The sequence below is a fragment of the Chelonia mydas genome, chromosome 1 (assembly GCF_015237465.2).
Source record: "Chelonia mydas isolate rCheMyd1 chromosome 1, rCheMyd1.pri.v2, whole genome shotgun sequence".
In the NCBI taxonomy this organism is placed as follows: Eukaryota; Metazoa; Chordata; order Testudines; family Cheloniidae; genus Chelonia; species Chelonia mydas.
In genome coordinates this window covers 77,818,188-77,844,934 of record NC_057849.1, presented here as the reverse complement: position 1 = coordinate 77,844,934, position 26,747 = coordinate 77,818,188, and the positions used below count along the sequence as shown (strand labels likewise).

General features: G+C 40.1%; 1 protein-coding gene across 8 annotated transcripts in view; it reads left to right on the top strand.

Moving 5' to 3' along the window:
* Positions 1 to 26,747, top strand: part of KLF12 (Kruppel like factor 12) — a 362,839-nt gene that overhangs the window by 93,856 nt on the left and 242,236 nt on the right. For all 8 annotated transcript variants that reach the window (XM_043533937.1, XM_043533918.1, XM_037895230.2 and 5 more), the window contains one exon: positions 19,782 to 19,845. In XM_043533937.1, coding sequence (XP_043389872.1) covers positions 19,825 to 19,845 — 21 coding nt within the window. In that variant the 5' untranslated portion in view covers positions 19,782 to 19,824. The remainder of the gene's footprint in view (positions 1 to 19,781; positions 19,846 to 26,747) is intronic.

Sequence of the window (26,747 nt, the reverse complement as noted above, 5' to 3'; positions counted from 1 at the left end):
AATCCATGCTGACTGTTCCTGATCACTTTCCTCTCGTGTAAGTGCTTCAGGATTGATTCCTTGAGGACCTGCTCCATGATTTTTCCGGGGACTGAGGTGAGGCTGACTGGCCTGTAGTTCCCAGGATCCTCCTTCTTCCCTTTTTTAAAGATTGGCACTACATTAGCCTTTTTCCAGTCATCCGGGACTTCCCCCGTTCGCCACGAGTTTTCAAAGATAATAGCCAATGGCTCTGCAATCACATCCGCCAATTCCTTTAGCACTCTCGGATGCAACTCGTCCGGCCCCATGGACTTGTGCACGTCCAGCTTTTCTAAATAGTCCCTAACCACCTCTTTCTCCACAGAGGGCTGGCCATCTACTCCCTATGTTGCGATGCCCAGCGCAGCAGTCTGGGAGCTGTCCTTGTTAGTGAAGACAGAGGCAAAAAAAGCATTGAGCACATTAGCTTTTTCCACATCCTCTGTCACTAGGTTGCCTCCCTCATTCAGTAAGGGACCCACACTTTCCTTGGCTTTCTTCTTGTTGCCAACATACCTGAAGAAACCCTTCTTGTTACTCTTGACATTTCTTGCTAGCTGCAGCTCCAGGTGCGATTTGGCCCTCCTGATTTCATTCCTACATGCCCGAGCAATATTTTTATACTCTTCCCTGGTCATATGTCCAACCTTCCACTTCTTGTAAGCTTCTTTTTTATGTTTAAGATCCGCTAGGATTTCACCATTAAGCCAAGCTGGTCGCCTGCCATATTTACTATTCTTTCGACTCATCGGGATGGTTTGTCCCTGTAACCTCAACAGGGATTCCTTGAAATACAGCCAGCTCTCCTGGACTCCTTTCCCCTTCATGTTAGTCCCCCAGGGGATCCTACCCATCCGCTCCCTGAGGGAGTCGAAGTCTGCTTTCCTGAAGTCCAGGGTGCGTATCCTGCTGTTTACCTTTCTTCCCTGCGTCAGGATCCTGAACTCAACCAACTCATGGTCACTGCCTCCCAGATTCCCATCCACTTTTGCTTCCCCCACTAATTCTTCCCGGTTTGTGAGCAGCAGGTCAAGAAAAGCTCCCCCCCTAGTTGGCTTGTCTAGCACTTGCACCAGGAAATTGTCCCCTACGCTTTCCAAAAACTTCCAGGATTGTCTATGCACCGCTGTATTGCTCTCCCAGCAAATATCAGGAAAATTAAAGTCACCCATGAGAACCAGGGCGTGCGATCTAGTAGCTTCCGCGAGTTGCTGGAAGAAAGCCTCATCCACCTCATCCCCCTGGTCTGGTGGTCTATAGCAGACTCCCACCACTACATCACTCTTGTTACTCACACTTCTAAACTTAATCCAGAGACACTCAGGTTTTTCTGCAGTTTCGTACCGGAGCTCTGAGCAGTCATACTGCTCCCTTACATACAGTGCTACTCCCCCACCTTTTCTGCCCTGCCTGTCCTTCCTGAAGAGTTTATAACCATCCATGACAGTACTCCAGTCATGTGAGTTATCCCACCAAGTCTCTGTTATTCCAATCATGTCATAATTCCCTGACATCACCAGGGAATTTAGGTTTTGTGGGTCCCCCCCCCCGGAACATTTTTAATATCCTTCAGCTCCAGTTGTTGCTGTAGAGCTGCTCATAAAATTACGTGGACATGCATTTAAATTTTTTTTAAAAAATGTATTTATTTTACACCAGCGGTATGTAGTTATATGCTCAGATCCCGTCTTCACCAACTATCAATTCTTTCTTGTGGCATCTCTTTGTTTCATTTGGAGGAGGGTATATTCTGGTGAGATAGCTTTTGCTTACACATTTGGCTTATCACACAGGAGACTCCTGTGACATGACAGTTGAGAGCCTGAGCGGGTCTGGGATGCTGTGTGGCTTTGGCGTAGGAATGGTAGAGAAATTTGGTGGACTTCTATGCTGATGACACACAAGAATTCTGATTAGTAAGAATTGGCAGGAAGTCCAGGACCTAACCAAACTAGTGGCCAGATTCTTGCTGGCCCTTATGTGGATGTGCAGATATAAAAATTCCCATCCCATTACCTTCTTTTCCTGTGTGGCCTACATATGGACCAGGCAGAATTGCTGGTGAGGATTATAGGGACTTCCTCTTTCCTACTTCCTTGGGGACAGAAGGTACCTGTGCACTGGCCAGCGGAGTAGCTTCTAGTGCTCCCATGGAGTGGGATGGTGCTGTGTCAACCCTTATTTTCAGCTATGCCTAAATGGCACAATCTAGCTCTAGATAGCTAATCAGCATGATTGTAGATGAAATTCAAGTGCAGACAATGCAAAGTAATGCACACTGGAAGGAGGAATTTCAGCTACTTATACATATTATTGTGTGCTATTAGTTATAACCACACCCAAAAGAAAACCCTCCCCACAATTAAAACAAAAAGAAGTGGAGCCTTCCTGATGAGGCGCTTGCTTGGAAACCTGCATGCAGAGACATCTATTTTCTCCCTTTTCAGAGCTCTTTTGTCTGTAATGTGCATGATCATTAAGAGTAATACAGCTAATCTGTACTACTTTCAAGTAAGTACATTTTATGTAAAATGTCATAAAAATGATGAATGACAACACTAGTGATCAATTGATCAATTTTAGAGTGTATACGCTCCTATTAAAATAGACACTTATCAGTGTCTGTTATATCATTCCTATTGAATAGGCTAGTTTAGCTGATTAATAACAACATTGCTGTCATGTAGTGACCCCAGACTGGAGCCTATAGATATTTATAAAACCCATCAAACTAATTAAACTTTAAAATTCTCCTTTTATGTACATACTTCCCATGTGCTCCTCCTGTAAAAAGCACTATTTCTAATATTACTAGTATGAATGTTATTTCTAAATGCAGACAAAGGATTCGAACCCAATTCTCTTGAGCTCACTGGTGAAACTTTTATTGGGTTTAAGGAGACCAGGAATTGGATGCTAAAACATAACTAATATCACATGGATCATTGTAGATTCAGTTTTTATTTTCTTCTTTCAAGGTGCTTCTGTGTTTCGTTAAAGTACCACAAAAATATGTGGTCATGTTCTGACTTTAGATGTGCATGCAGGTTGGTGAGTTGGGGCTACCGTGCTCTTCTGGTATAGATGTAAGTGGGATCCCTTTATTGTTTACCTTAAACTGGAATGTGGTCCATGTCTCCACTTTTTCTTCCTCCACCCCCGACCTCTGTTACTGACTTCATTGGAATTGCATTGAAGTAACAGAGAATAGATTTTGGCTTTAAATCAGGACAACAGGACCCTCTGAGTATTTAAATACATATGGTCCCAAAGGCACTAAGATTTATGGTAGTTCCAGTCTCTCACAGGAGACAATGCCGTAGCCGTGGGTCAGCTGCAGAGAAGACTTCTCTCCTGCTCCATTGTTGTTGTTGACAGTTGATTTTTTTCCTGATTTTGTCCACGGTCATTATGGTAGATCCTTTCGGAGAGAGGCACACCTTGGAAGCTTGGCCCCACCCTGGCGGGGCCTTAGAAATCCAATGTGGGAGCCAGGACTTTGTCTGTGTTTGGATCCTTTTGCTTTCTTCCAGTAATTCAAGAGAGCTGACAGCTGCCTTAAGCAGCCATCTGAGGATTTTCCCCCAGGGCTGTTAGGCTGGCTGGGAATCATGGGAACTCGGTATGTTCTGGTCACAGACCTCCTAGCCCATCTTCCTCCCCCATGCCTCTGCCAGGCTGCACTGAGCACTGCTCCAGCATACCTAAGGACTTACCCATAGAATTTTGAATTTGATGTAGGATTTGATGGGAACCTGGTATAATGATTGGAAATTTGGAGTGAAATGCTTTCAACATTCTGTATTACTAGGTCATCAAACCACCACAATAACTAAACTGCTGCCATTTTGCTCTGTAGGTAAGGCCCATGTTGAGTCCATCTCTTTCTAAAATTGGACGATTGCCTTTGCTTTTTGGGTTGTAACTGCAACTTAATGAAAGATTTCACAAGCCTCTTTTGGTTACATTTAACTCTTTAATGAGCTCTAGGTTGTATATTCACCTTCCTCATTTGTAGGAATGATCCACTTTTTTCCCTAAATATATTTAATTAATGTAGCTTGTGTTTTGTTTACCCTCTGAATAGTTTTCTTTTCTGTAATTAGGCAAACTGGGTCCTGAACTACTGTACAGGGGGCAGCGGCATAACATTTTGTGAACGCTGTTTTGATCTTCAGTGTTGATCTTTAACTTCTTTACAATATCTTGCAAAGCATAAAAGGAAAAGACATGCCAGAGTTTACATAAACTACTGTATATAAACACACTGTTAAAGATTTTCTCTCTGTTCAGATTTTTCTGCTGTGCTGATGTTTCTTTATTCTTCCTCGGGGCAATTCTGAGAGTGACTCTCTACTAAGTTTTGGGACAAATTAGTATGATATTTGCAATATGAGTCTCATCCTTTCTCACAAGTAGCATCTTAAGCACATTTGTTCATTACCAAAAAAGGCATTTTTGAAAGACATTTATTCCTTTAACAGACCTTCGTGTAAGGAGGCTCTGTCAAGCAGTGGAAATTGGAGGTAACTGGCTTACTGCATGGAAAATGAATTCATTCATCAAGTCTGCTCCTTGTATGGGCCATCTTTCTAGGCAGTTTCGCATTTCTGTGAGATGAACGTTCTTATAAATGAATTTTTTTTACCAGTTATTTTTTCATTGTAAAAGAGGGTGCATTGTACAGCATATTTTTGTGTGGAACACAGGAAAGCAGTCTGATTCCATACAGAGATTGTTTTGTGCTATTTCCATTGAATTGTTTGTGTATAGTAAGAACGTGGCAGGCTATTTTTTGCTTTGCGTTTCTTTTAAATGCACCTGTCCAGTGCTCCTGGTCTTGTACAAAAAAGGATGAAAATAATTTAAAATAGCCCCTAAATGATCATGATTCAAATTAAATTTTAAACAAACTGGTACCATTTATCCCCTTTAATTCTTTCTATCCCACTGTCTCCTCCTGGGAAAGTAAATATGCCTTGCAGCATGCCCCCTGAAAGTGAACAGATTGGATGAAGATACATCCTCAACTAATGTGATCTTGCCAGCAGTCTCAAATTTATAAATCCAGAGGGCTGTCGATTTGAGCACCTCATCTGTTGATCAGTTGATCTCATCTGCCAAAGTATCACTTGCGGAGAGATATGATTTCACTTCGTTAAGTCCCAGTACATTTAGGGCTCTAAAGGTCAATCCTAGCTCCTTGAATTTCTGGTATGTCAAAGTAGCAATTAGCACGGGAACCATCATGCATACATACTCTGTAGAATTAGTGTTAACCGTCATAAGAAAACTAGTTACCTCGTCTTCTTGAATGCACTATGTTGTAATTCATTTAATAAATGTGTATGAAGGCAAATATTGCGTTTGTTCCTCCAGTTGCTTCTGAAATTTAGCAACTTCTTAATAGGAAAAAATGTCTTCATTTTGAAAATGGGCAGGAAGATAAATCAAAGTTATTTTGTAACTTCAAGCAAGATTATGAAGACAGATAATACTGCATTTCTACTGCAAGAAAGACCAAATAGGTTTTTCATCCAGTGCTGAACCTAGCCTGGAATGCACCCTAAGGATGCTAAATCTACATGTGGTGGGTGAATGAAGGCACTTGATACAGGATTAGATGGGAGAGGGGGTGGAGAAATTGGAACATGAAACTTGCATGCCTCAAGCTACTTTTGCATAACTGCTATAAACACATGTTATGTTCAAGATTACATGTCAGAAGTATTGTTAGTTCTATAATTATGGAGACAAGGGTGTGATGCTCCTTCCTCTCGCTCTGGTGCAGAGATGGGAAAAATTGCTGGAAAAAGTCACAGTGAGAATATACTTATGAAAAAAGTGGCTGTGCATGAACACCTCAGTCCCCTTTTTGAAGCTGGCCATACATAAAAGGTTGAGGAGTAATGAATAGATAACAAACTGAGTATCTTTAAATGGCATGTTTTACCTATAGTGGAGCTTTTACTCTGTAAAAAACTAGGATTGGTTAATCCTGCTCTGTGATTTCCCTCTCTTTCTGGCTATAGGGAAATGGGCTGATGGTGTCATGAATTTCACATGTGAGTGCTTTCTTTTCTGCAAATTGGATTTCACATTTTGACTTTCATTTTCCATTTTTACACTAATTAACTAAGCATAAACACTGGAATGTGTTATCTAGGGAGGTGGTGGAATCTCCTTCCTTAGAAGTCTTTAAGGTCAGGCTTGACAAAGCCCTGTCTGGGATGATTTAGTTGGGGATTGGCCCTGCTTTGAGCAGGGGGTTGGACTAGATGACCTCCTGAGGTCCCTTCCAACCCTGATATTCTATGATATTTTATGTGGAATTAAAGTATGCTGTTGAACCACAACAAGCATAGCTCCAACAAGAAATTAAGGTTGCACGAGTGTTTCCATTCTAAAGGTTTATTTTCAGATGCTGAAAGCTGGAATCTCGCACCTTTGCTCTCATTCTGGGAATAGTATGTTGATGTTGTTGAAAGTCTCAGCAAAAATGGTTCTACCATTTTTGAGTATGAAAGGTCTTAAAATAGATAATTTTGGCCATTATTAAAAAAGAAAAAGTTGCGTTTTTTTTTTTTTTTTTTTCTTTGAAGCAGTTTGGTGGGAGGTGATAAAAGTTTAGTCAGACCATAGTTCATGGATACATGTTCCAGAAATCTGTTGAAAATCTCTATTGATTTGACAGAGTAGTGTGGGCTTTAAAACTCTGTGCACAGGTCCTGTTTTTTGTTGTATGAAAATGGAATGTTGGTCAGTTATTAGTAAAATAAATGGGCAATATGTATCCATATGTTGTATGGAAGTTCTCATTTAATGTATGATTTCTTAACATCCTGCTGACTTTCATGTGATGTTGATGTATAAGAAATCTCATGGAATTTTGTTTTAATTCAATGTAGTAATTGGAATATGAACTATACAAAGGTGTATGGAACAAGGCAGAATTCCACAAGAATTCTTCTTGTTCTGAGTGTGTATATTGTGCAGCCCAGCATTCTCTTGTGTCTTGGAAATAGTTTTACATTTTAAAAATCATTTTATTAAAGCCCAAACCTAGGAAATTAAAAGAATATGATGGTTGCAATCATACTCCTGACAGAATTCTGCACCCCTGCAGAGGCGCAGAATTCATATGGCCCACATATTTCTGTGCCCCTCCCGTGCAAAAAAAATGCAAAAGAAATCTTCAGGGTTACATGTGCCTTTTCCCTGGCAGCCCAGGCAGTGGGTATGTTCCAGTGTGCCTGGAGCAGTCTCAGAAATTCAGATCACTGTGGGAGGGACTGGGCATGTGTACCTGTGAGGGAGATGTTGATCACCATCAGGGGTGGGTCTGGGCAGGGTGGGTGCCTGCCAACAATTGTGGCTTGCTGGGGGCATGGAGGGGTAGGTCTTTTTATTATGCATGAGGAAGGTTCTTTCCCTGATTCAGAAATGGTAGCAGCCTGCATCCTAGTAACATTGTTAATGTTCCTATTATTAGTTAACTATTCCCATTCTCAGTCAATTCCCCCAGGAGCAGAAAACCTGTAAAAGTTTTAAGGTCCCTACATTGCCAGAGTGATGTAAAGCCTTACAAATGACAGTAAGGGAATCAACTAGGAAGATCTATGTGCTTTCTCACTCTTTTTCTGTGCCAAAGTGGCACAGTGGGGTAAGATTACAGCTCAGGATTTATTTTACTTACCCATTAAAAAAAAGATTTTGAGGGCAAATAAAACATTTACCAGGCAGTCAATAATATGTCAGGACAATCAGAAGCAAGCACTTCCCAAAGTACCCAGTCCAGTCCAGGACAATGATTAGCAAAACTGTATGACTTTCATGTGTGAAAATCTGAGCAATTTAAAATGACATTCTACTTTTTTTCCTGTTTGGTGTTCTGTGATGTAATTTAAATGAAAATCCATAACTGGATGTGTAACTGGAATGCAGGGTATATGTTACCAAGTGTTTGTAACTTAACTTTAATGTGTTTAGGAAATGCTGAATAGTTATTGTGACTTTTTTTTTGATTGTAGTTTAAATAAATTACCAAAACAATTGAAACTGGTGTGATTATATTGCATTATTTTGACAAATAAAATATGCAGAATTTTAATTTTTTTTTGGCGCAGAATCCCCCCAGGAGTAAAATCAGTTCAGTCAAATGTCTGGAAATGTCAAAATTAACGGGCAGCATTTTGTATGAGTTTGGCAGAGGGCAGAATGATTCTGTTTTTCTTTGCTCCGTGTAATTAATTGCCCTCTTGTAATTTAAACACCACTTCTTATTAAAATGAATCTTTTCAGGATGGTGACACATAAGAGGTGAGAATTTACTTTGTATTTAAAATTTCACAAATGGAAAAAAAACTATTTAGCTTTTAAAATGTAGGTATTGCATATGCATTTTGACTATTTTTTTTTTATTTGGTGTACCAGAAGGTTTTTTGTGCATTCATGTCTGCACTTTGGTTTCCTAATTCTTGCTGACAAATAAGCTATAATGGCTGAAAGAGCCAACACTTCCAGATTAAGGACTCTTTAAAGTACATACGGACACAATTTTAAAAGGTTAGTGCATTCCCTATTGTTTTATACTACACCCGCTTTTGACAAACTAGGTCTTAAAATATCAAAATAGTACTGGTGCATTTAAAATTAAGAAGAGAACTTTTCCCTGTCTTCATTGAGAATTAAGAGTTTGCAGACTCCCTGTTTCAGATTTCTTCCTAACTGAAAGCAAGAAAGCAGAGATGAGCAATAAGGTGTCTTTTTAAATAATTCATTAGTTTCAAATATTAAGAGTTCATAAAGAAAAAGGGATCAACCTTGCAAACCTTTATTCAAGTGATATTGGGTATACTTATTAGAACAAGAACTACTAATTTAAATAAAGCTTTGAAACAAGAACTACTAATTTGAATAAAGCTTTGAAAGGACTGAGATAAATATACAGAATTCTTGCAAATTGTATGTTTTGTTAATGAATCCTCTACTCCCAGCTAATAGGTCACTCAATGCACTCCTTTCTTGTCTAAAAATAACATCATAATGAAATGGTAAAAACTAAACTCTGCAACCAGATGAGCAAAGTATAGAGCTCCCCTCCCTGCCAAGACCTTTGTGGTGTTGTGGTCCCTTACTGGTAGTGTTACCTCATTTGGGTTACAAGTAAATACTGATTTCGGTGATATATCCCCATGGACCCACATCCCACTCCAATTAAAGTCCAGGGTACCCTTTTTACTTCCGTATACCCTGCAAACTGGATTGGTGGCACAGCTGCTGCTTCTTACCTTGACTTATGACGCATTCCAATAAGCGTGTGTCTCTGATTTCTCTCTTTGTCATACACTGTAGAAGCCTTTATAGATATTTCATGCTATAGGAATTTGAGAGCTAGGTATCACGTGTTGCCTGGCAACTAGCATCCCACTTTCTGTGACTCTTGCTTCTCTTTCACTTTTAGTCAAAATAACAATGAAAATCACAATATGAAGCACTAAGTTTATCTTCAGAAATATTTAGACTAAACTTCAGATAATTTTTATCACAAACTCACTGCAGCAATATACAAAAAAGCCATATTAATAATAATAATTAATAATAAATAATAAACCCACCCTTAGACACAAAGAAAATAAACGCCAACCAAGAATTTTAAGAGAAGATACTATGAAAAGCAATTAGCAGCTTTGTTTGTAAGAACAAACTTAAACACTTGACCCCATTGTAACAGGTTAGTACTGTATATATGAAAAATGTCCTTTCAGTCCTATATAAGACTATACATTTGAATGTTAACATTTAATAAATACATATTGGCATTTTAACTTATTCTTTGTTCCATCTGGCAAAACATTGCAATCACAGCAGACAAAACAGTTGTTCACAATGTGAATTATAATCTTAAATACCTTTCTGACAGAAGCCCTGATGGCACAGTGGGTTGATTCTTAGTTTTGACTGCTTTGAATTAGAACAGTCTGGAAGTCCTTTTTTGAAGTTACACAACACATACAATCTTTTAGTAGCCCCTGGCTACTACACAGTTGCAGACTCTGAAGAATCACTAGTCTGTATTATCCCTGAAACTTTTGAATTTAGTTGTGAATTAGAAATCCAGTAAAGAGGGCAAGCCTGGGGGTATCTAATGCTAATGGTGCTGCTGGAGATTTGAATTGGGAAGTCCCTTCCTACAGAGTTTTCACTTCCAGAAAGGAAGAGAGCACCTTGTCTTGGTCTCAGACAACCCAATTCTCAATCTAATGCTCAGAGCAGCATTGATGGGCTTTGAAGAAGTCATATTCAGCCCTCCTCCTCAGGGGGGATTGCTGGGACTCAGGGCTTGTGAAGATAGTGTAAGTGCAAACTTAAGGGAAACCAATAAACAAAATGCTTCCTTTTTATAATAAAATAAATGATTTGACAAAGTGATTCATAAGCCTGGATATTTCCAAAGGTGAGATTTGCTGTCTAGAGAATATAGTTATTTAAGTCCTGATTCAGCAAAGCACTTAAGCCTGGAGCAGCATATAGCATTGCTATATGCTGCTTGGGGGTGACAGAGGCATGTACTACTGAGGCTAGGTCATCTTCTGCAAGGATGGTTTGTCTCTTTGCTTGCCAGAAATGATGGAAAGTGTTCAACGTGGCCGCTGCTTTGTGAGAGCTTAGTGTCAACAAGGAATGTAGGAGCACTCCTAAACCAGTGTCTGTATTGATCCGTTGTGGTTGTGTGCCTTCAGCTGAAAGAGACTGCTCTGCGGCGTCCAACTCTTCCCCATGTTTTCTTCTGCCCGCCAGTCTTGTTCAGGTTCAGCTTCGTCCAGCTATGCTTCAGGAATGGGTTGATCTCTGCCAAGAGGAGGGTCAGTTTTGTGACAGTGGCGTTATTTAAAATAAAGAAGAGATTGAGTGTCACCTGCACAACGTAAGGATTGGGCTTATTTGCCCAAATCCTGGAAAGAAGAATTTAACACAGGAATAACCCTCTAATTGTGCTAGTGAGCACTGCTCAATGAATTTATGAAAAATAAATTCTGTATAAATATCACTTTCATGTTTCCAGTATATTGACTATTTGTGACTGGGTTTGCCCATCAGGGCATGACTTACCCAGGTACAGGTCTCTGTTGGTAGGTCGCTATCTCTTGCTACGTCTGAGGTAGTGGTGCTTTAGCTCAGGAGTGAAATCACACTTCAGTTCTACCACTCCCAGAGAGAATTAAGGTACAAAAAAAAAAAATCTGGATAAAAAACAGCTCAAAACAGGTCATTGAATGAATATTCTGTGGGATCCTGCTGTTCTGTTCAGGGCTTGTGTTCAAGTAGTCCATACTTTATTTGGTCCCCTAGCAACCTGTCCTCCCTTCTAACAGAAGGCTCGTCTGATTGACAGCCTTGCTTACACTCTGGGTTGCAACCAGGCTTCTTTCACATCAGGAGAAGTGGAGCTCTGCCCTCCTTCCTTGTCAGTCCAGAACTGGGGTCTCCTCCTTTTAAGTCCTCTCTCTATTCCTGACATCTGCTGAAGGTGTTGGGAGCATTGTACTTTCGTTGCCATTGTGGGGCCTATCTGCCTCATCAAACTATTCTATTTTGATGAATGAATATTAAGTATTATTTATAATTTAAATATATATATATTCTCAAAGTAGAGAGATAAAAAATATAGTATGTTCATTCAAAGTCTATACGTTAATAAGATGGACCTGATATCTCATTTCTGAATGTGACCCATACATGTTTTCCATCCCCCAATGGTAATGTTTTGCGAATCAGTGAGGGTGTTAGACATGCTGGAAATACCTTAGTTACTCTGTTACCCATGAGATCTCACATGGATTGGACATTTCAATTCTTTATTGTTTTCTGCTGGTGAGAAAATGAGCCTATGGCAAATATGTGGTAGCTTTGGTAAATGTTTAAAGTTTTTAAAATTCTGAAACCCTAGTTTTATGAAAACAGCCATTTTTTGGTTGGAAAGGGACACAACTGTGTTTTCTTTTTGCCAGTTCTCATCAGTCTGAGGCTTGGTCTACACTACAAAGTTAGGCTGATGTAAACCATCTTGTGTCAACCTATTTGTGCATGTGTTTACACTTAAATTTGTCTCCAACCAATGCAAACTCTCCATTACATTGTTATGGTAACACCAGCTCCGTGAGCCGTATTGAGCAATGGTTGAATTACTGAGGTCAATACAGTGTGAGTGTAGATGCTGCATTACTTATGTTGATTCTAACAGTCCTCCAGCAACGGTCCCACAGTGCCTGACAATGACCGCTCTGGTCACAATTGTTAACTCCACTGCCTAGGGGTAATGAAGACTGGAAGCCACTCCCCTCCTTTAAAACCCAACATATTTTTGAAATGCCTTTTCCTGGTTGTTCATCTTGGCAAGCCCACTTATAGCAGCTCTCCATTGTCATGTGCAACTGCCCAGTTAATCACACCAGCTACACAATTCAGATGCACTCCAGCATGGAGTATACAGTAGATTTTGGATCTCCTGGTCCAGTGGGAAGAGGAGACTGTTCAAGCACAGTTACAGGCCAGCTACAGAAATTTGGATACCTATGAGCACATTGCACGGGGAATGCAGGAGAAGGGGTACAATGGGGAGCAGCAGAAGTGCTTCCTGAAAGCAAAGGAACTGCAACAGGCCTATCAGAAAGCCAAAGAGGACAACAATTGATCCAGAGTCAAGCCTCAGACCTTTCTCTTTTACAAAGAGCTGCATGCGATATTTGGCGGAGACCCCATCACCACTTGCACATACCATGGATACCTCCGAGGAGCCTGAGTCAAAGGTCCCTGGCATGAACAACAAGGACGGAGGTGGAGCAAGAGGATGGGGGATATGTGACCTGGGGACTCCATTGTGCTTTGAGCCAGAGCCTGTTTGAGACTCCACCGCAGTCCAGTCAGTCCTGGCAGTCGAGCATGGGTGATCCCAAAGCAGGGGAAGGAACATTTGGTAAGCATGTGTGTTTGTTTCTCATTACAGTGATGGCACCCCCAACTTAGCAGGACACAGCTATCAACTTTTCGTTAATTCACAACAAAGAGAGGTCGAGTTATCTGCCTTTTCTTGCCCTGTAGAGTTAGGCCGGGGCATCCCGGAGCAGTTTATGTACACAGATGTCCCTGAAATCCTTCTGAGAGCTCTTGATGAAACTTCCATCGAGTTCCTCTACCATCCTCTCCCAAAAGTTTCTCTGGATGGTGGCCTTATTTCTTCACATAGGACACTTTTTTCCCTATGCCAGTTGGCTATAACTGTGGCTGGCAGCATTGCAGTAAACAGTCTAGCCACATATGGGCCCGGATAACTTTGAGACACCAGCAGCAGCTGTGCCCTCTGTGCCTTTGTTACCTTCAGGAATGAGATATCAGCTAAAATCTCCACAGCTTATGGAAAATGGTGCTGTATTCAGTGACACTGACCTATACTCCCATATAGTTTCATGCATTTCCCTCACCCCTTGCAGGCCATATTCAGTGTGGCTGGTGCTGTGAGTGGCACCGTGCACAATCACTCTGAAGCAGAAGTGTCAGTAATCAAGTCTTGTTTAAAAATTTAGGAGAGCGTGGGAAGGGAGTTCTAAATCTAGCTTTTGATTTCCTTTGAGACTAAACAGACAGTGGTACCTCTTTGTGTTTTATCTGCATTTATAGCTGTTGTGGTCTTGAGGGGTTCCCCCTCCACACCGTTGGAATGCCTGACACAGAAGAGGAGGAGAAAGAAGAGGACTTGGAGTGACATGTTCAGTGAGATCCTGCAAGCCAGTGCTGCATTATCCTTCATAAGCAGAGGGCTTGGAGGATGAATATTGAAGACTGCATGGAGAGGAAAAGAGCAGAAAGGCCCAGGAGTCCCACCCGGAAAAGGAGAGGGAGATGCATCAGGACATGATGGGGCTTCTCTGGCTGCAGACTCTAGTGGACCTACAATCCTGTGCTTGCCTCCATTTGCAGGCCATGGGGTACTACAAAGTACAGCACCTCCCTACAACCACCCTCCACATTCCACATGGCATCAGGGGCCACATCCCTTCCCTACCACTCTACACAGGGGGACATTAAGGGCAACGACAGCTTCATATACACTAACCTGTGAGAACCACAGTTGATGTATGTGTAGCTAAAATGGACATGAATGTTTCTTCCTCTTATTTAACCTCTGTTCCATAAATTTATTAAGGTTTTAATGTATTTGCTTTTAAATTACACAGAATTTCTTAAGATGTTTTCATTAGTCAATAAAACTGTATAGTTTGGTAAATAGTTCATCTTTATTGATTTCCAACATATACTGCATAATGTCTGGCGGTAATGAAAGCACCATTTACTTGTTGTTGTACACTGTGACACAACTCATAGGATCAGTGACAAACAGTGTAATAATGATAAATGTACAGGAAGCACCACAACATTAACCGGTGCATTGTCAGTATTATAGATATGCACCAAGCACCATGCAATTCCTAACAGGCCCCCAGACTGTAGGGCTAGGTGACGCACAGTACACCACAATGCAGTACTGTTGCTCGCTGTTAGTGTTCTTTCAAAGCGTCCCTAAGCTGTATAGCTCCATGTTGAGCTCTTTTGATAGCCCGTGTGTCTGGCTGTTCAAACTCCTCCACCTCAGTGGCAACTTCCCCCACTTTTCTTCACATGTATTGTGCAGGATGCAGCAGGCAGCTATAACAGTTGTTATATTTTTGTTACTGCGATCCAGTCTAGTAGGTAAACAATATCAGTGAACCTTCAATCTACCAAAAGAACATCCAGCTGTCGTTCTGCTGAGCAACTAGTCAGATCTTTCTTTGGTGCTGTCAAGGTGGTTGGCATGCAGCTTCATGAACTGGGGAGTAAGGGGTAGGCTAGGTCCCCCAGGTTCACTATTGGCATTTCAACAACACCAATGTTAATCCATTGGCTGGAAAAGAAAGTACCTGCTTGTAACTTTCTGAACAGTCCTGTATTCTTAAAGATGTGAGCGTCATACACCTTTCCTGACCGGCCAACACTGATGTCGGTGAAACATTCCTGGTGTTCTGTCAGTGCTTGCATAACCATAGAAAAATAGCCCTTTCTGTTTGATGTACTCTGTGGCAAGTGGTCTAGTGCCAGAATGGGGATATTCATGCCATCTGTTGCTCCAGCACAGTTCAGGAACTCCATTGCTGCAAATCCATCCATTATGTCCTGCACATTGTTGAGAGTCATAGTCCTGCATAGGAGGAGATGATTAATGGCCCTGCACCCTTGCATGACAGTTGCCCCACCAGTGGATTTTCCAACTCCCAAGCAATTTTCCACTGACGGGTACCAATCTGGCATTGCAAGTTTCCAGAGTGTGATCGCCACTCCGCTATCAGTGCAGCTCTCATTCTGGTGTCTCTGCACTGTAGGGCTGGGTGACCTCAGCACACAGATCTGGGAACGTGGCCTTGCACATCTGAAAGTTCTGCAGCCACTGCTCCTCATCTCAAGCCTGCATCACAATGAGATCTCACCAGTCAGTATTTATTTCTTTGGTCCAGAAGCAGTGTTCCACCATTTGCAGCTGCTCTATGAATGCCACCATCAATCTGCCCTCCAGGAAGTCATCGTGTTCCCCATGGCTCTTCTTGGGGCTCTGCAGATATTTCAAACTCAGACAGTAGGTTCATGTGGCCTGTGCTTGCAATGCTCATGACAACAGCGTCCATGCTTCTCTCAGAGATGGTGGACCATGACAAGTCCTTCCTGGGTGGAATTTTCAAAATAAGTACGAAATGGCATTGGAGAAATTTGCATGTTGGGAACGCAACCCTGCTGTCCCAGTCACCCCCTTTGCTACTTGTTTCTGCCCCACCATGCATTGCCAAAACTTCCCAAAAAACAGTGTGCTGGACTGCGGTAACATTGTGTTACCTGCATTGAAACAAGCGCTCCTAGTGAGTACGTGCAGTGCCGACACACGTGCGCAAGTGATATGCTAACTGCTGCAGCTTTGTGCCTATGTAACTTGCATTAGCAAAAGTTTGTAGTGTAGACCTGGCCTGAGACTGATGGTTCATGTTTGTAAGAGACTTTGCTTAGTGATTACAGAGAAAACCCTTGGTCATTTAAGAGTTTTGGATCAAACAAATGTGGTGTTCTCGTTTCCAGTCCTCTTATTTTCAGCTGTAGGTTTTTTGCTGGTACTAAAAACCATTATTGCAAAATGATACTGGACGTAAGTACTCCTATTTGGACTTTTCACATCATGTTCCATTTACTACTTAAAACAAAACAAATATTTCATAGCAGCCTTCTTTAAACCTGGAAGAATAAATTATCTTCACAAAAATCCAGGAAGTGATTTTTTTGTTGGTACTTTTATTGAGAGTTGCATGTTCTCAGCACATCTGAAAATTAGGCCATTTTATGATAGGATTACTAGAAGCATGTTTACACTGCACACTAAGCCAGGGTCTGTGGGACCTGGACTTGTAGACTTAATGTTTCCAAGCCCATGCTTGAGCATCTGCATTGCATTGTAAACCTGGGTTTACAATTGCTAGACCTGGGTGTCTCAGCCATGCTAAAGCATCCATACTACACTATGCAGACTCTGACTCAGGTCTGTGACTTGAGCTGTGTCCACACTGCAGTATGGCAGTGCTTGAACCCGAGGTGCAGCAGGACTTAGTCTCTGACTCTTTCCCTTCCTCCCCTCCTCCACAGGCCAGGTCCCGAGTGGTTGCTAACCTCAGTCAAGGTGATTTGTGTGTAGATGGAAGAGGGGTTTGGGCTTAAACCTGGGTGAGAGCCCAGGCTCAGTGTGCAGTGTAGATCTACTGTCTGAGTTTGAAATTGCAATTTGATGTGTAGCTTTTTATTTCCAGTTCAAATCCAACCCAAGTCATAAGTAATCAAAATTTTTACCTTTTGATATCTCTATGGTGGCCTGTGTGAATTGAAATGGTGGCAGGTATCCACATTGCAACTAATGCTAATTGGCACCCATCTCATTGGACAGGCGAATGACTTAATGGTATGCCCTGGAGAATTAATTCCCTGCTCATCCTTAAAGTGTGTGGGTTGATGCGCAATCATGGGGCAGTGTTGTGGTCATGGGGTTTGTGATGTGCTTACACTGTCTGTTGAGGATTTGGGCCAACCAGGAACATTTTCATGAGCCTTCAATCTCACATACGAAAAGGATGAAAAAAAGACTGGCATTCTAAAGGTGAAAGGGAACTAACAATTCAGTGCTCAATAAATTGAGTAAACACGCATAGGGGAATATATAAACAACACCAATCATTCATCATTGTTAATGAAGGAACCTTTTCACCGGTGGGGCGGGTGGAGGGAGAGAATTGTGCATGATTTAATAATGTAAAACAAATGCAGCTATGATTAGTAAGATAGCTACACTTAAGCATTTTGAAACACACATCCCTGTTCTCATTATTACCATAGCCACAGTGAGCTAATAGGACTTCCAGCATTCACTGGTAACATGAAGCTAAGTTGCACTGTAGGATGTTTGTGTAGAGAAATAACTGATGAGAAAATATGAGAACTGGAAACAATTACAGGTCAAACGAACTTTCCTTTTGAGGGATACCCTATGGAGCTTTGAAACGCTGTACATTTAATTTAACAGTTTTGTGACTGAGTCCTTTCACAGTCAATTTAGATAACCATGCCATGTGTATACATTTAGGACACAGAAAACCTGGCTCAAGTGTTCAGTATTTGGATGTTGGCACAGAAAGGGGCTGCTAGGAAGTCAAAGACATCTCCCTACAGTGTGCAATTCAAAAAAAAAAAAAAAAAGTAGACATCGCTCAGTGCTCACTGGCTCAGTTGTAAGCCAAAGAAAATTTGCCTCATGAAATGGAAATTCTGAAGCAATTCAAATAATGCCAAAGGAGATTAAACAAAAAAGACACTCTCCAAGATACATCAAAGATGGGACAAATACTCTACAGTAGTTAGAACATTCCAAGCCTACAGAATTTAATTAAATTTAGTAAGGTCATTGTTTCTAGGGAACTTGCAACCATTTGTGACTCATATTAATGTTAATTGGAACTTACATTTATTTTATTTCTAAAAAAAATTGGATTAAAAGTTAATAAAAAGTTATATAGATTTGGTGCTTAATCACTGGGATGTTAGTGGGTTTCATTAATGTTTACTATCTTTGCTTCTTTTCCAGAGTCTCATATTGTTTTAAAGGTAAAAGGCTGTTCAGAATGTTTAAACCTGATAGCTATGTTAATGTATGTATAGCAGTAATGAAATACTGGGTTATGGCTTAAAAATGAATAGGTTATATACACGTCACTATTGGAGAGACAGCATCAGTTTGAAAAAAAAATCAAGTTATAACAGATTATTTATAATAGCTCTCTGACAACAGAGTTAGTCTTGAATTCACACAGCTTACTTTAATAAAGGGGACATATGAAAGTAAAAGTCCATTCCAGTTATATGCATGCATTCTGGCAAGAGGTTTAAGGCACAGTGTCAAAAAATTAAAGGCCACAGTTTCGGCCTCTGGTTTTTTTAGGTTTTTTAAAGGCTTTACAGAAATTAGAATATACTTTGCAAAATCTACTGGATTTTTATAGTTTATCTAATCTGAAGAAGCAAAGGAAATACAAGTATTTTGTTTGTCTGTTTCTTTTAATGTCATATAATTTTTTCCCCGTCGCTTAATTCTGAACTATGAAAATTTTTTGCCACACATAACCTGCAAACCTTTAAAAAATATTCATTTAGATTATTAGATCTGCTACAGTCTTACTTAGCCCCGGTCTACACAGCGGGGGGGATTGATCTAAGTTACGCACTTCAGTTATGTGAATAACATAGCTGAAGTCGATGTACTTAGATCGACTTACCGTGGTACCTTCACTATGGTGAGTCGACTGCTGCCGCTCCCATGTCAATTCAGCCTGCGCCTCTCGTGGAGCTGGAGTACAAAAGTCGACGGGAGAACGCTTGGGGGGTCGATTTATCGCATCTAGAGTAGACGCAATAAATCGATCCCCAGTGGATCGATCGATGCCCGTCAATCAAGCGGGTAGTGCAGACATTCCCTTAGTTGTATTCCCTTTTTATGAATATTCTAGTGAATGAGTTTTACTAGCAAAAAGGTTTGCCTCAAACAGCAAATATTAATCAGATCTTGCAGAATATTTCTAGCAAATAAATGTGTATATAATGTCTTCTGCAGTTTCCACGATATGCTATGCATCCGATGAAGTGAGCTGTAGCTCACGAAAGCTCATGCTCAAATAAACTGGTTAGTCTCTAAGGTGCCACAAGTACTCCTTTTCTTTTTACGAATACAGACTAACACGGCTGTTACTCTGAAATCAAAATTGTTAGTACTTGAAATTGACATCTGCTAAAGAGTTACTCCATCCAATCATGCCGTATAAATATATCATGTGACCTATTGTCCACACAAAGAAGCTCAAATTTTGAACAATCAAGTAACTGCTCAGAAATTGAACATCAATTAATTGAAAAAACATCAATTAATTTAAAAGCACAAGACACAACTTAATATTTGAAATATTCAGCCTGCTTTATTTAAAATATTGAAAAACACAATGCTTTTCCAATGTTTCACCACAGAGTAGATCCCTCTGTTTTTGAAAAAATAGGCAATAAAAGTTGAGAAACAAAAATAAAACATTGAAGAAGTTACGTCTGCTCAGTGCCCATTTCCTAATTAATTCAGAATTATTGATTTTTTTTTTCAGGATTGAAGTGGATCTAGGAACGAATGGATGACTGAGTACTCATATGAAGAGGAAAGCCATAAAAGTTTGTTGACAATTTTACAACAATATACATTATATAACAATATATAAATATTACTGGTGGCATCAGAAATATATATTTTCTTTAAAAGCACATTAAGTGAAGTAACAAATGTTCTGAACTTCTCGTTCCCGTTGTCTGTCAGACGAGGTTCTGTTAACAAATAATTTGTACGGGGTTTAATGATACACTTTCTGATACTTTTAAAAAAACTAAGTTTTCAAAAGAAAACAGAAAGCTAAGTGAAAGTATTCAGGTGGGAATGGTTATTTTTATTTGAAAAGTATGCTTTAGGACAAATTCTGTGCTGGCTTAAGTCCCATGCAATTCCATTGACGTCGGAAGGGTTGAATGGCATGAGATTTCAGGATGTTTCTTCTTGCCATGCACAATGTTGAAGTAATTGTTAAATGGAGGATGTCTTCCATTACAGATGCTAGTTATGCAGCTTAATGCATTGTTGGATGAATGCAATGATTGGTTGGATGAATGCCAAACTGATAAGTGCCGTATGAGAAACTGAATAGAATAGGATATCTTAGTTAGATACTTGGTGCTTTTTGATCTTTCTCTGGAGTATCATCTTTTAAAAGTGGGGTGGATGTTTCTGCAGCATCCATTTTCCATGGTTATAAGGGAACAGGCACTGGTGGTCCTCGGTATTTCACTGTCCTTAATTTGCACGCTTTATAAAATGATTAATTTCAGTATGTTTTGAAATCTGCCTCTGTCCTCCGAGCTAATGGCTACTAATGCTTAGACTTTAGCTGTGATACTACTTGAACCAGTGTCCCTTCAAGGCTGCTTAAAGGAAACTGTCTTTGCTTCCCTGTCTGCATAAAGTAAATACATTGTAATGGCGAATACAATTGGCAGTACCAAGATTTGGAGTACAGCCACTCATTTAAGTGGGGCATTTTGAAAGATCTAATGGTGACTGTCAGCTGGTGTAAAACAGATTTAAGCAAAGCTTTCCTCATCATTCTCATGCATTCCAATTACAGAAACAAAACTAAGCTTTTTCCTGGAAGTGTAATACCTGTTGGAAACAGGAGTTTTCATTCTACGCATTGTCCCAAAGTGGTTCACCATGGCAATGAGACTAGTCATCTCCTGAGATCATTCGGATAAGGATGCTAATTTACTTAGATAGACATGGTGGGTGAATAATATCTTTTATTGGCACAACTTCGGTTGGTGAGAGAGACAAGCTTTTGCGCTACACAGAACTCTTTTTCAGGTCTGGGAAAGGTATGCAGAGTGTGAAGTGGCCACTTCACCTTGAATGGTACCTTAGAATACCCATTAACGACTTATGCTAAATTATATGCTCCACCTTGTATTTAGCTGTGACACTGAGTACCTTTCCCTGACCTGAAGAAGAGTTCTGTGTAGCTTGAAAGCTCAACTCTGTCACCAACTGAAGTTGCTCCAATAAAAGATATTACCTCATCCACTTTGTATCAGACTCTAGTATCCTGGGTCTGATACTGCAATAACAACACTGCTTATTTACTTAAATGATATTTTGATTGTAACAGCTACAGAATGGCTCAAAAGCTTCATGTTTTGGCAATAATCCACTTGAAGTTTTTAGTAGGCACAGAAAAGTCTGCTCTAATTTTTCCTCTGTTGAGACTTTCTAGTAATTACAGTGGATATTAATCTGTTTACATTTGGAAAGGAAGATGATGTCTGTCTGAATCTGCACAAGTTTTTTTCATGAAGTTGATGGATATTAAGGTTCTCATCCAAAACATTTTGTGATTCAAGAGATTGTTATTAGTGCTTCAGTACTCCTTGGTCCCATTGTGCTTGGTGCTGTGCAGATCTGGACCAGCAGGTGATGTGCGCTCCCATCATCATCTAGGGAAAACTAAAAAGACTCGTGAGATCTCGCTAAGCTCAACTTCCTGACTTTTCGACGACTCTTCTCTGTTACCAGTGTCTGTTGGATGGAAGGAAACCCACACAGCTGGGGAACCAGTGTTTGCATGTTACAAATCTCTTGGATAACTCAGATGTAGAGGAGGGAAAAACTAATGCTATTAAACGGCACTTCTTGGTAGACTTATATATTCCTGAAATGCAGCAAACAGATGTCTTAAAGAGAGCCTCTCTTGATTGCCAAGAGAGCTAGCAAAGACCCCTTTATTTATATGTAAACAAGCTGGAGTTCCTGTTGGGCTGGAAAGTTCTCAATGGGTTACAGATGAAACAGGATACTTACACACCTATTTTGCCAGGTCTGTTCAGACAACAGTGCTGTAGTGTCTCTTACCATAGAAATAGAGGAAGAACAAGATCAGACTAGATGACCATGATGGGCATTAGAATTAGGAAGTTCTGTCAGGGCAGAAAGTCTAATTGCTTATCACATCCCAGAGACAGAGAAAGTTATGGCCAAAATTCTGAGAGGGGGAAGGGCCACCTGGTGCCTTTAGTGCAGGAGTCTCCTGTGGTGAACTCAAGAAACAACTTGCCACCACTTACCATCATAAAACTGAAATGTTCCTAAGTTTCCTGGATAAAAGTGCAGTGGGGAGAGATGCATTTTCATCCTTCTGGTGGTGTCTCCAATTCCTGTCCCTATTTTCTTCTTTCTGGTTCTCTACAAAGTGTTAGCAAAGGTAATGAAGAACTGCAGAGCATGGTGATGTTTAGGTGCATCCAAGGCATCGTTTTTCTTTCTCATACAATTCAGGTTACACTCCCCAGTAGTCTTGGGGTAGTTGATAACTGATCTAGATAGATAGATAGATATGGATGAGAGAGGAAGGCAGTGAATTATGATTATTGTTTTTTTTTCTGTCTGGGAACCTATGCAAAATGAAGGATTAAACAACCAGACTGCTAAACGTCTGCTTTCAGATTAGAAAAATGCAATGACTAAATCATACAATTGTTTTCACAGAGACTTTGTTGTATGGACAAATTCAATCCCTGGGAATAAAGATTCTCTTTCTGGAGCTCGGACTGGTTCTGGACAATTTAAGCAACAAAGAGGCAGGTGGTACTTCTACTGCCACTATTAACATCTAAGGGTGAAGTCTTGGCTCCATTGAGATCAGTGGGGCTAGGATTTCATTTTAAGCCTCTGGTTTGGCTTCTTTTTTCCCTACAGGTAAAGCCATCAGACAGTTTAAAGGCCACTTAAGACCAAATATGACTTGTCTTTGGAACATTAATATTCTGGTATATCATTAGCATCATAGACAGCTTCTCTTGCATCATCAGGGATTTGTTTGTTACATTGGTATGCTTTATCCCTATGTTGGTCTGTCTGGGAGTCTGTCTGTCTCTCCTAAAAGTCCAGTGAAACCCAGTGAAGAAAAATCCTTAGGAGTATGAATTTCTTTCGTCTGGGAGAATCAATGCTCAAGATGACAGTAATTGTACATAGCTTTGTGTAGTCACAAATAAGTAATCTGGAAGTTATCATATTTAGAGAAGTAATCTTCCTTCCTTATTTCATGAATATAGCCATTGTATTTTTGCATAGGAGAAGGGAATTTTCCATCTTTCTCTTAATTTCCCTTATAAAGAGGATGGCTTCAGCAAGGCTAAGTCTACATCAGAAACATAGGGGATCCTTCCTACTCTATAATCCTTTAACAGATGTCTCCTTAAGGATTTGAACATGGACATCAGAGTTTTAAAACTTAATTATTTTTAACTTTTTAGCTTTTGGAGAAAAAACACAAATCAAAATGAACAGGCACAATATGACCTGGGACAAACAATCGTAAAGGTACAGATTTATCTATCAAAATTCTTATATGATCCCATCACTGTGGTATCTGAGTATCTCCAAAAGTTGTAATGAGAGGTACTATATAAAGCCAACTCAATTTTGTTACCCAGTTGACTTCTTAAAGTCTGGTTGTCCACAAAACACACGCACACACATACTCTCTAAAACTAACGAAACTATAAGATAAAGAATTTTTTTTCAGTAATCAATTGTCATAAATGCATTTGAGTTTTGCTGAGGTGTTCCTGTAAGGTTCACATTTTCATACTGTGTGTTCATTGAATTTAGAGCACATCCTCTGACCAGGATTCCAGTACAAGTGTGATGGGGTGTTTGATTACTGTCACACATTGGCCTCCCTGCATCCACAATCACTGTTTTCCTAGAAAGGAAGTGACTGCTCTAAATAGTCTCTGTCATCTTTAACTTCATCCACTGGAGTATAACTATGACTAGAAATATAAAAAGGATAAAGTATATGAATCTCAGGAGTGTATTACAGTGCTGGGCATCAATCCACTATCCTTTTTTAGTTGTGTTCCTTGAAGTTTACATCATGCTAAAGCAAAGAGACAATAGTTTGATGTTTTCTTTGTCATAATTCATTATGAATATAAAAATCCAGGAAAAAACAGCTAAAAAATGAACACATAAATTGATTGACAGTCAGATTCATGGCACACTGAGACCAAGAACTCCTATTAATTTCTGCTGGTGCTCAGTGTTTATTAGGATTAGTCCATTAAAGGTCAAAAATTTAATATTTTAAAACTGCTGCTCTTTATTTAAAAATATTAATAATGCACAGTTAACATTCAGTTTGTCAACTGTGATCGTATATTGACTAGCTGCTGGAGTACAACCTTAGGCGTACGGCTCATTAACTTTATACAGGGGAACCCATGAGGATGAGGGGGAACTGAATTTTCCAAAATCTGATCCTCAGTAAAAAGTAGAGCAGTAGAGATTTTCTTTCTTATTGTATGTCAAGGATAGGTTATCTGCTGTATCTTCTGCTGCTGCCTCTTTCTTCTGGGCTGCTGGAATAGTGTATGCTCTGACAGATGCACATCCAGAATAGTGCAGCTTCTCTGTGCTCAATCATCATTGGATTCAGCTTTGAGCCAGCTCAGGTCGGATGCGGGCAGGGTGGATTTGGAACTGATCCCGATTGCTGAAAAATTGCTGGGGGCAGGTCCAAAAATGATGTTCTCCAAATAGTAAAGACCTTTAAGATGTCTGCAATGAACCCTTTCTGCTTCACACACTTTCATTACATTTGAACTGATTCCGTTTCCCCTTGACATTGTAAAATTAATTAATGCTCTCTGGGAAGAATTCAGCCTTCCTTTTAGCCTTTCTGACTAACAGCAGTGTAAAACCAATTCTGTACCACTTTTTCAGTTTCTGCTCTGCAGTTGCTTTCATAGCCTAAATGGTTTTTTGTTTATGGGTCTTGGTTTTGGCTCTGCTCCATTCAGTTTGCAACTATTTTGGTGTGTTTACTCAGTGCTCCTCAGCAGCTGGCCGGGGGCGGGATTCCAAAGTATACATACTTAGATACACACAAGAACAGTTCATCAAAGCCTAGGCCTGGAGTCTTATTTGGTAGCTGGTTTGTGAACTGACCTCTTTTAGACCAGGTGGAGTTACAATTATGTGATTTGACTCTTTCTGTTGGGGAGCTCCCAAACAGGGTTGTAGCTATTGTATTCAAAATAGTCACATCTTAGAAACAAATATATCCAATATATTTGTTGAAAGGCTATTGCATAAAAGTGTCCATGCAGTTCTAGATATCCGTGGTCATTCTGGACAAAACTTTAGGAGGCAGTGGGTGGAGACTGGCACTAAGATAGATTGATCTTTCCCTAGTTAAAGGTTGGCCTACTGAGAAAAATACAACCCCTGCTTAATAAAAGCTGCTCATCTGAGAGGTACATAACTGCCCAGGGGAATTTCTTCAGAATCGGGAGCGGCCTCTTGGCTGAGTAGCCCGACAAATTTATGTGGGCAAGCATCTAAAAAGAGTTCCTTTCAGATGGGAAAGGCCGTGTGATATTTTTGGTGCATAGACTTTGTAGTAGTTCTTAAATATAACTTGTATTTACTGAAAAGTGCTTTGGAAGAGGAAGAACTGAGAATCACGGAAACCTACAGGAGCTTGACTGTTGTTTTGGATGAAAGCTGCAGAAAAGAAAAAAAATGATATGGTCACATTTTACAATAGGAACTTTCAAAAAAAGGGACTCATTTAGATTTAATGTAGAATTGGCAGTATTGATTACTGATTAATATTTGATAACTTTTTAATAATATATAATCTGCTGAAAAACAAACTGTCATTGTAAAATGGATATAGCTTTTTTTTGTTGGGGTCATTGCTCCATGAAAAACAATTGTTAATGGTAATGAGTCCTGGATGAGCAAAGTTGTAGTATCTGTCTCTTCACACCTGCACACTTATTAATAATACCCTCGTGCTTAAACTGTTTTTAAAAGTTTATAGGTGTGTTCTTAGTATCATAGACAGTGACATCTGTAGTTAAGGTTGCCTGCCACTTCCCATTGCAAGACTCTCTGTTTTCAGTTTCTTATAACTTTGCCAAACTTAAACCATTCTGGCTGATGTGTGCCCCAAACTGAGGTGTTTGGAGAAAGTTTTACCTAAAATGTCAAGTATCGGGGTAGCCATGTTAGTCTTTAAGGTGCCACCAGACTCCTTGTTGTTTTTGCGGATAAAGACTAACAGGTTTATCTGGGCATAAGCTTTTGTGGGTAAAAAACCCACTTCTTCAGATGCGAAGAAGTGGGTTTTTTAACCACGAAAGCTTATGCCCAAATAAACCTGTTCGTCTTTAAGGTGCCACCGGACTCTTTGTTGTTTTTTCCTAAAATGGTTCAGCTGAGAATGAGTTTAGGAAAAAATAGTATGTGGTCATGTAATTAAAGACTGTATCATAATATATACACACAAGGGGGCTGATTTAGGGTTGCATAGACAGCCTTAATCCTGGCATTTCCCAACTTTTGGGTGCTTGATTTTGCAACCTTAACATTCTGTTAACAGAGGGGTATTTTTTTCATGTAATACTGTCAAGGTTCCTTCCTCACTCTAAACTCTAGAGTACAGATGTGGGGACCTGCATGA